This window comes from Gymnoscopelus microlampas (assembly GCF_963454915.1).
Source record: "Gymnoscopelus microlampas genome assembly, chromosome: 19".
Classification (NCBI taxonomy): domain Eukaryota; kingdom Metazoa; phylum Chordata; class Actinopteri; order Myctophiformes; family Myctophidae; genus Gymnoscopelus; species Gymnoscopelus microlampas.
The window spans coordinates 44684944-44695948 of NC_139956.1; the positions used below are offsets into that span (position 1 = coordinate 44684944).

The 11005-nt window shown below is 41.2% G+C and overlaps 1 protein-coding gene across 1 annotated transcript; it reads left to right on the forward strand.

The window, feature by feature from the left end:
• The first annotated feature begins 622 nt into the window (after positions 1 to 622).
• On the forward strand, positions 623 to 8624 carry serpine1 (serpin peptidase inhibitor, clade E (nexin, plasminogen activator inhibitor type 1), member 1). The gene is made up of 9 exons (XM_084042185.1): positions 623 to 762; positions 3904 to 4151; positions 4704 to 4928; positions 5252 to 5446; positions 5752 to 5950; positions 6235 to 6335; positions 6699 to 6785; positions 7152 to 7235; positions 7821 to 8624. Exons 2-9 carry the CDS (start codon positions 3905 to 3907, stop codon positions 7865 to 7867), a joined length of 1185 nt encoding a protein of 394 aa, XP_083898311.1. The 5' UTR covers positions 623 to 762; position 3904; the 3' UTR covers positions 7868 to 8624.
• Positions 8625 to 11005: the final 2381 nt, after the last annotated feature.

The following is an 11005-nucleotide window of genomic DNA, read 5'->3' on the forward strand; positions in this document are numbered from 1 at the left end:
TTCTTTTTGTTGTAGTGCCATCACGCTGACACAAAACAATCAAAATGAAGATAAATACAGTACATGAATAAGAAATGTAATTGACAAGAATAAGAGTTCTGTTTGTGTGTGTGTGTGTGTGTGTGTGTGTGTGTGTGTGTGTGTGTGTGTGTGTGTGTGTGTGTGTGTGTGTGTGTGTGTGTGTGTGTGTGTGTGTGTTTGTGTTTGTGTGTGTGTGTGTACATGCACATGTTAAAATCAAGCCCATTTTTCCTTGAGGGCATGACAAAAAAAAAGCACACTGAGTGAAATTTGATATGAGCGCTGATCAATAACGGGAGAATTATTTTATGTGTGCATGCATGGGCAACACAGAGAGAGAGAGAATGTGTCAGAGTCAAACAGCCCAGAGGAGAGAGTGTGTGTACTCAAGAGAAAGGGTGCCTGTCCAGACAGTCGGGTGACCTCATACCCAGTAATGACTTCCGTGTGTGTGCGTGTACGTGAGTGTGTGTGTGTGTGTGTGCATGTGTGAAGAAAGTGAGGGTGGAGAGAGTGAGTGAGTGGGAGGGGCAGTAGAACAACACGCTCCAACCATGTGTCTCCCCCTCTATATAAAGAGAGGAGCTCCGTTAGTTCTTCACTTTAAACCGGTGTTAACACTGTACAAGACCAGGAACATCAGGAGACTCTCAACTACTACTACATCAACTACCACAACTCCTCAACTCCTTATTTAATTACACTTTCAAACTTCTGACTTCAAACACTTCAACTTACAAGGTAAGGATTTATATCTGAACTGAACTTCTCTTAACAGTGTTATCCTCACAATGCCAGTTTAGAAAATGCTCAAAATATACTCTTACAGGATGCAAATTTCAACAAAGCTCCCTGTAAATATCTTGTAGAACTTTGTCAGAGCAACAAGAAATGTTGGAAGATACAGTATAGGCTATATCTTTGATTGTCTGTGTGACTAAGTTCAGTTGATTAGTTGCATAATATCCTTTTCCAGAAATGAATGATCCATAATTCATTCACTGTATTATCACAGGTTTGGTATCTGTTTTAAAATAGTCAGTTATAGTTATTAGGATAAATGACAGGAGTGAATGGAAATAGTGATGCAACAGCATGCTACTGCTGTAGAATCACATCTGTTGAATGTGCTGTCTGGTACCTTTTAATTCATTCATTCATGGCAATACATAAGCTTGTTGATGGCTATTTTTAGTGTGCTATTTTTTTATGTCTGAATTTCATTTCAGTTTACATTCAAATTATATTTTAAAGTTTTCTGTGGAAACATATATTTGATATTATTGCATTTTTTAAAAATTGTTTGTAAACTGTCACCTGAAATGACATGCTCATATAGGATGCTAGGTTTAAAGTGGTTAACTTCAGCTCAGAAAGTGCCGTGTGTATAGCTTCTGTGTAGTCAGTGGTTTCAGTGTCAGTGAAAGGGGTCTTGTACCATGATGGGTGTGAGCTAGGTTATGCAAACAGAGGCCTGTGGCCACAGTGAACCACCTCTGTGATGCTGTCTCCATGTAGAGACAGCATGTAGCATGGATACGCTATTGATGTATGTATGCAGTGGAAAAGTAGGAACGTATGGCCTTAGTGACTCACTTCCAGTAAGCACATAGGCGTCCACAGCCAGGCGTGTCTCACACACACACACACACACACACACACACACACACACACACACACACACACACACACACACACACACACGCGCGCGCACGCATGCACACCTTCTCCGAGTTGGTCCAAAATTGGCAGCTGGTGCTTGTTATGCCTCCCTCCCCTTATTTGTAGCTGTAACTGTCTACAATGTGGGGCATTTAGCAGTCTACTGCCAGTGCCAAGATATTATATCGGTGCCAAGGTCTGCATTCAGTTCCTTCCAAGGCCTGGAATTGGAATTATCCTAGTCTTGCGTAACCAGACAATCTGAGATCTCCACCTACTGATAGATGACATCTATATTCAATGAATGGACTAAAACTGGATGGAAACCACTCTGAAATTTTAAATCAGGGGTCTTCAACAGGGGGTCCTCAGAGCTACTATAGGAGGTCCGCCAAATCTTTGTGTGATAGGATTTAGTTTTTTTTACATTAACCACTTGAACCCTAGAATTCCTTTCCTGAGGGGAACATTAGCCGAAAATAGCCGACCTACAAGCTCTCAACGCCTCGCAGCGCGAGGCGTTGAGAGCTTGTAGATCGGCTATTTTTGGCAAAGAGGCTATAGGTGTAGAGGGAAAAAATAGCAGACTAAGTAAAAAAAAACTTTAATCTGTAAACACAATTTTATACAATATATAGTACGGGGTCCCTGCTTCATCTCTCTCTCAGCTAGGGGGTCCTTGGCCTGAAAACGTTGAAGACCCCTGTTTTAAATGAATAGCAGCATCGCAGAACCAATGCAAATACTTCAGGATGATCCTTCATATTGGGACGGTACTACTACTACTACTGGGACTGATTTTTCGAAGCAGTGGGCGTAGGTGTGATAAGTATTATGCAAGCTTCTCATAGTTGGAGAGCTGAGCTAGAACTGCAGTCCTCTCTGTTGCTCATGCCTTCTTCCAGGCCTTCTGAGGCAAAACTTGTTCTAAACCTGACAACGTACAGTGATGCATAGGGGAATATTGCACTTTAAAAAACAAAAAAGGGATTTGTAGAGGGGATGGTAAACTCACTAGTCTTCGGGGGGAGATCATTCCAAAGCCTGAAGGCCAAGATGAAACATAATACACAGCCTACACCGCAAAATCCTCAGTGTTGATCTAACTCTTAAGAGTGTACACGATGGAAAAAAATGGATCCTTACAGATCCATTTGTTTCCATTTGTAAACTCTTGGAGTTGGATTGACACGGAGGCTTTAACTGTGCATGATGTATTGTGAGTCAGTATTATCTGGTTTATTTATTATTGAGCAACTCAAAATCTCAATGACACCAAGGAACATTTTGTTTTTTCCACCATTCAGAAGGTTTGTTTTTCAATTTCAGAACGTTTGAAGCATTTTTGTTGGTGCAGCACAGCAGAAAATGTGCCAGCTCTTGTTACTAAAGTTGACAAGTCAGCAACCAACCCATGTATTATTTCGGTGAAAATTGTAGCGTCTTAGAATAACTTCTTGGGTTAACAGCTTCCTTGCAACAGTAGATTATACTCATCCACAGCATATTTAGCACAGCCTCAGCTGTATGTTAAAACTATATTTAGATGATTGTGGCTGATGTGTTTTTCCATGTTTCAGCAGAGATAGAGCCATAGAGGCAAATCAAACAGGAAGCTTTGTGTGGTTCTACTCAGATATGTGACTGTGCGTCCTCATGAGTACTGACTCTAGAAAGAATACTGCGCTCAACATATACCAGTGGTTCTCAACCTTGTTGTGGATCGGGGCCCACATGGAAATCTCAAAAGGATTTCGCAGCCCACCCATCTGAAGATGGACGTGTGCATTTTTTTAGAGCATTTATTTGAATGATCGATCAATTGATTTGTGTTCCAGCTTGGATCAGTGGAACTAACGTAATATACTTCAAGTTCCTATGTATCGGTATTGCAATGAAAACATTTTCAAGGTTTTAACGCATTACGACCTGAGGCCGATTCTACAAATGCCTTTTAAATCAGTAGTTCTCACACTTTCAAGAGTTTTCGAAAAATGCTCAAAAATAGCAGATGTACAAGCTCGTAGCGAGCTTGCAGATCTGCTGTTTTTAAATAGCCAACGCTAAAATCTAAAATAACACAGATGCTTTCCCAATTTTAATGGGTTCAAATCTTCGTCTTTTGCCAATTATTTGGGCACCGTTCCACAAGCTGTTGCGAATCGCTGCTCTCGAAACAATACTAACCTCAACATATATATACTCTTCTCTCTTTCCCAGGATGCTTTGCGTGTACGTGTTCCTCTTCATGTCCCTGAGCGGAGCAGGGCTCGGCAGCCTCCTGCAGGAGCGACAGACAGACTTCGGACTGCGGGTGTTCTCGGAGCTGGCGCAGATCTCGGCATCCAAGGGAGAGAACCTGGCCTTCTCCCCCTACGGAGTGGCCTCCGTCATGGGCATGGCCCAGCTGGGCGCCGGGGGGAACACCCGCCGGGCCTTGACCGCCGCCATGGGCTTCACTCTGCAAGGTATATATCCCAGCCGGCTCCTGATGTCATATTTGTGTACATCTGTGACAAGTTATACATGTGCCAGATTACATTTTGACAGTATATTGCATTAACCATAGAAACCCTGTACGTGTTAAACAGAGTCCTTCTCAGGGATAAATACTAGCGATTTTTATGTTTTCACCCTACATGAAATATGTTTGCAGAAAATAGCTGATCTACAAGCTCACAATGCATCGCAATGTGACACATTGTGAGCTTGTAGATTGCCTATTGTCTGTGAAGGTTTTCCCCACAATATGAATGCTGGTTTAAGAGGTTCTTTCAAATTTCCCCAAATCTGTGAAATAATGCAAAAACTTAAAAAAATATCCAAATTTGCAAAGAAATTAATAAATAGGAGATCTACAAGAGCACAATGTGTCGCAGCACTGTGTTGTGAGCTTGTAAAACACCTGTTTTCACTCATCGTATGACTAATTATGTAAGGGCTTAAAGTGGCTAAATTGCACACTGTATTTTGTTTGTCCGATGATTCATCGTTACATTATGTCCTTCTCTCCCGTCCAGAGCGTGGGATGTCTCGGCAGCAGCGCCTGCTCCAGCGCGACGTGTCCAGCGAGGACGGCGTGGAGGTGGCGAGCGGCGTGATGGTGGAGAGGAAGATGAGCCTGGAGAAGAGCTACCGCAGGTCGCTGATGAAGGCCTTCCAGGGCGAGCCGCACCAGGTGGACTTCGCCCGGCCTGAGCAGGCCCTCGCCGTCATCAACGCCTGGGTCTCTGACCACACCGCAGGTACTTGGACGACGTGACCCCGATGACCTTTCCCTGGTTAACTATGATGGAAGAACTTGCTGGTTCATAGCAGACAAATATTTATTTTCCCGGTGTGAACCAGCCACCTGTATAAAATGTCTTTATGAAAAATACACTTATCGAGAAATATAGTTACTGTTTTTGTGATATGCATTTTAATATCAAGATTGAATATTAAAGATGAACTCTATTGTTCTACAAAGTCGGAAAATTGGATCTCAAGGAGTATAAGTGCTTCAGCGTTTGAATTGTCCGTTAGAATTCCCTCACTAATCTTCTTTATTCTTTGTTTTTTTTTGCAGGCATCATCCCGGAGTTCCTGACCTCTGGAGCCCTGACTGACCAGACCCGTATGGTCATCCTGAACGCCATCCACTTCCAAGGCCTGTGGAAGGTGCCCTTTGAGCCCAGGCTGACCCAGGAGAGAATGTTCCACTGTGCCAACGGCAGCTCCGTGCCCGTTCCCATGATGAGTCTCACCAACCGCTTCAACGTCGGTAGGTCAACGGAGTCCTTCCAAGTCAAGCACTTTTTTATACTAACAGGAGACAAAAGGGATAGCCGAAATACACATGTAGAGCAAATATAAGAGAATACATAACATGTGGTAGAGAACAGGGTTGCTGTGAATGAAAACAATAGTAATGATAAAAAAAATGCATCCATTTCTAGTGTATCTCAGGGTCAACAAATATAACCACTGTAAACATTGTTTTGAGTCCTTTATTATCCACTGTGTGCTTTGTCGAACCCCATTCTAAACTCTCTTCATCCTCTCTCCGGGTTCTCCCACAATCAACAGGCGAGTTTGTCTCCGCCGACGGTCTGGACTATGACGTCATCGAGGTTCCCTATGAAGGAGACTCTCTGAGCATGCTCCTGGTGTCTCCCTTCGAGACCTCGGTGCCGGCGAGCGCGCTCATCAAGGAGCTGAGCAGCAAGAGAATAGAGCAGTGGAGGGCCGAGTTCAGAAACCTCAAGCGAGAGCTGTCCCTGCCCAGGTGAGAGAGAGAGAGAGAGAGAGAGAGAGAGAGAGAGAGAGAGGGACACGTGTTTGACTTTTGAAGTTCTTTAGTGAAACATGGCTATTAAGTACTGTAGAACATTGGGTATCTGGGTACATGATTATTTTGGGGGGGTCACGGCCTGAAAAGATTGAGAACCACTGCAGTAGAAGATGTGGGAGTGTTGTCAAGGGAATCTGGACTGTTAGGTTACAAAAACAGAAATGGTATTGGCAGTATGTGTGTCACAGATATGATATTAACAGCTTGTGTTTGCGTAGGTTCACCCTGGACACTGATGTGAATCTGAAGGCCGCTCTCACCAACTTGGGCCTGGGAGACATGTTCAACCTGGCTACCGCTGACTTCACACGCATCACCTGTAAGTTCAACTGGCAGATGTATTTGAAGTGTAATATGAACGTGTGTATACTTGTTAACTCAGATTCAAAATGTCTATCACTTAAAGTTACAATTTGCAAGTGTGCATTGACTCCCTCTCCCGGGGAGAGAGCTAAGGAGAGAGCTAATTGAACGATGTACAAACTAAAATAAAGAGGCCGTCATAGCTAGTGTCCAATACAGTGTGACCTCTGCTTCAAATAACGCAGTAAATGCATTGAAGTATTGGTCAATGTTACACTGTGTGCAGTGTACATGTTTACGCCGTTCAGGCGGTCAGAGTGATCGGTGTGTGCATGTTCGGGTTACTGTGTATCTAAAGTAGCGTTGCTTGTTTCTACAGCGGAGGAAAGACTGTGTGTCTCCAAGGTTCTGCAGAGAGTGAAGATCGAGGTGAACGAGGAGGGCACCAAGGGAGCTGCCGCAACAAGTACGACATGCATTCACCTTCTCTTTCATTCTCTCTCATCTGCTCATCTTTTTTATTGAGTCAGTTTTGTGTTAGAGTTCAGTTTTTGTTTTAGCTCGTTTTGTGAGTGCATAGCCTAAGTAGCTTTGGTTTTAGTGTCTGGAATTGACTAGTTTTAGTTAAGTTTTTATCTAGTTTTAGTTTTTCAGGTATTGTGATGAAAGACTTAATTTATAGAAACTTAAAAAATGTAGGATGAAAGAATGACACCACATATGATGGTAAAACAAAGATGATTATACTTGCAAGTCTATCTAGTTTTAGTTAGTTTTGCGTTGCTTATTGTTAGTTTTTAAACTTTAGTTTGTAATTGTCTCTCTGCTACAGGTGCCATCATGTTCTCCCGCATGGCTGTGGAGAGGCTCACCCTGGACAGACCTTTCCTGTTCCTCATCCAGCACAAAGCCACAGGTGAGACCGTGGAACATGCGACAACTGAAGTTAAACAGCTATATTGTTTGTTATTGTCAAAATCCTGAGTGTTGCTGTAATAGGGCACAGCAGCCCTATTATCACTTCCTTCACAGGTGTTACCAATGATACTAATGAAGGCTCTGTTCCATTTAGTCTAGCACAGTGGTTTCCAGGACCCCCATAACTCTGAGAGTGTACAAATGGAACCAAATGGACCCTTACGGGTCCATTTACGGGTCCATTTGGTTCCATTTGTACACTCTCAGAGTTACACACCTGTAAGTGGCCATTTGGAAGCCCATGAGGGTCCCTGGACCCCACCTGTAGACCCACTGGTGTAACAGAGTGTTTCCAGTGAGCCAACATGCACAATATCAGCACCCTGACTATGTTTGACCTGAATGGAACAGAGCCTTCATTAGTATCATTGGTAACACCTGTGAATGTCTTCATAATATGGCTGCTGTGAATAGAGCCTATTTAAATTAAGACTGAGGATTTCACCGTATCACATGTACAGTATGATCATGTTACATTGAACTACAGCATATTAAATGCAAAACCACACTCTTCTCCTCCTAGGTGCTGTTCTGTTCATGGGCCAGGTCAACCAGCCCCAGGAACACTAGCGGCCCATCGGCCGCCACTCGACTCACACCAACTACCGACTCCTATCATTCCATTGGCGGCGTCCGCTGCCAGTCAAACTTGCTACTGAGAACTTGAACGTGACAAAAAAATATTTCCCTGACTGACTCAAGAGTGTATTGATAATGCTTTGTCTATGTTAAAGCTGCAATCCGTAAATGTCATATCCTACCCATGGATTTGCACCGGTCCCAGCACCAGGGTCTAAATATGTCAATGGAAGAGTAGGGAGACCAAGTTATATAGTATTACCATACTCTATCATACAGAATGGTCAAAATATCATTTGTTAATTGAAATACGTTCCGGATTGCAGCTTTAATGAGATAAAGACACATGTGTTTGACATGAGAGAATAACAGAGAAAAGATACAGTATTTCTCGGTTGTATGTATGTTACTAATTTATTTCTTTTGATGGGTTATGGTTGACAAGATGGAAATTATATGAAGGAAATTGAAAAGAAAATGACATTGTTTACCATTTTCTGAACTCGGAGGCACTGATGCATATTTGACAGTATGCGAATACAGGTCATTCTTTAACGAGGAAAAACACTTGTAAAATGCACCTTTATGGCTGCTTGACTGTTGAAAAAATGTTATGATGTTGACATAAAAAATGTATTTTGTTTTCTATTTTTACAATGTTTGTCTCATTATTTCTTTATCGTTGCAAATATACAGTTGTATTTTTTACAATATTTATATATTTATTAAAATAAAAACTTGTTTTTACAAAAGCCATATACTCTTGTGATTACTTTCATGATAACCTATCAACTATATCAAACTGTAGTGTAGTATACCATACTGTATACCATACTAGTACAATGGTAGGCCACATACTGTACCTACCATCCTTGGTGATCAATTTAATACATTAGGACCACAATGCAAACAAGTCCCCAGGACTTTTTTGTGTTATTCTTTTAGCTTTAATGACTGTACCATGTGCTGCTTACATTTCTGATATAACCGCGATATCTTAGATATAACCATGGTACAAACATCTTCAGAAGGGAGGGATAGTTGTGTCTCCCCCCTTGTTTGATGACCCAGGCACAGCTGGTATACAGACCCTGCATGAGATCACTGCTGTATTTGGCTGCTATAACCCTCCCTGCTGCACCTATCCCTTATAGCGGGGGTCTTCAACGTTTTCAGGCCAAGGACCCCAGCTGAGAGAGAGATGAAGCAGGGACCCCCTCTATATTGTATAAAATTGTGTTTCAGATTAAACTTTTTTTATTTTTTACTTGGTCTGCTCTGTTTTCCCTCTACACCTATATCTCTTTGCCAAAAATAGCCGATCTACAAGCTCACAACGCCTCGCAGCACGAGGCGTTGTGAGCTTGTAGATCTGCTATTTTTTGGCTCAAGTTTTCCTCAGAAAAGGGATGCTAGGGTTCAAGTGGTTAAGGTAAAAAAAAAAACATATCACACAAAGATTTGGCGGACCCTCTGTAGTAACTCTGAGGACCCCCTGTTGAAGACCCCTGCCTTATAGCTTGTGGAATATCCCATGAACATAAATAAGTATCCAGGCCATTACAAGGGCTTGATTTGAAGTATAGTGGATCAACATGGAGCTTCACTTGACTCTTGACTCGCAGTTATGACCTGGGCAAAGCTTTGTGTATGAGATTCAACACTAAATGAGCCATACAGACTTAAAGCTGTAATCTGTAAGGTTTAGATCCGTTAGTCCCAACAGAAGAGAGGTAATCTGCAGTAGTGTCCAATCCAGTGTGCTGTGTGCTGTGTCCGTCTGCTTCACATCACTTATTGACATTGTCCACCAGTGTGTGTTGAAATGTTTCAGTTGAAGAGAGGATAGACCACCTCCAACCACTGCACAATGTGCTAGTCATATTATTAAATTAAGTGCAGGATATTTTAGTGTTTTTAGTTTTTTTTTTCTTGTAAGATAAATTATATTTGTTTAGCTTCTATGTTTCCTCGAATACAAAGAAAAGTAGTAAATCAAGCAAAAAGGAAATGAAAATCTAAACCAACATTTCATTTGACTGTCTCTTGTCTAAGTATTTCAGTGTCTGGAAGCAGGTGAACGCTGACCTCTTGTGTTCAGGCGGAACATGGTTCACTCAAAGTTTGTGATACAAAAGGCAAGACACTGTCTTGTGGCTGTGCCGTGGTGGGAAAAGTACTCACATGTTTTACTTAAGTAAAATTATCAATACAATCAATCAATGCATTGTAGTAATACTATGTTACAGGTAAAAGTCCGGAATTCAAAATGTACTTGAGTAAAAGTACAAAAGTATTGGTATCAAAATGTACTCAAAATATCAAAAGTCGAAAGTACTCATTATGCAGAAGGTCCCATTTCACAAGTTTTCGAATGTATAAAAATCTTTTTTAAATAGCTGATCTACAAGTGATGCGATTGTATTGTGAGTTTGTAGATGATGTGTTTGTGTATAGGCTGAAGTGGGTAATGTATGTTTTGTAATAATAATTAAAATCTACAAAGTAACTAGTAACTAGTTTTCAAATAATTGTGGTGGAGTACAAGTATACTATTTTCTTCTGAGATGTAGTGGAGTAGAAGTAAAATTATTGAAAATCGGAAATACTCCGGTAAAGTAAGAATACCTCAAGATTGTACTTAAGTACATTACTTGAGTAAATGTACTTAGTTACTTTACACCACTGCAATGTGGTCTCTGTTTAATACAATGTGTACTGTGAAGGGCATGTTAAAGAGCAACATACAGTAGGGCACAGTACAGCTGACAAGATGTCACAAAAAACATGTGTTATTTAATTATAACACATTCAGAAATGCTGCAATTGACTCATTACTGTACAGTACACCACATGTCTTTGTACACATCTGTTGCCTTCACCCCTTATTGCTACCGTTTCCATAGCAACTGCATCACCGTTTCATTTTGTCATGGCAACAACATTTGGAAACAATTTGAACTCAGCACCCTACCCACTCAGCTGTGGCAACCAAAGCATTATATATATATATATATATATATATATATATATATATATATATATATATATATATATATATATATATATATATATATATATATATATATATATATATATATACACACACTGTATTACTGTATCTCGACT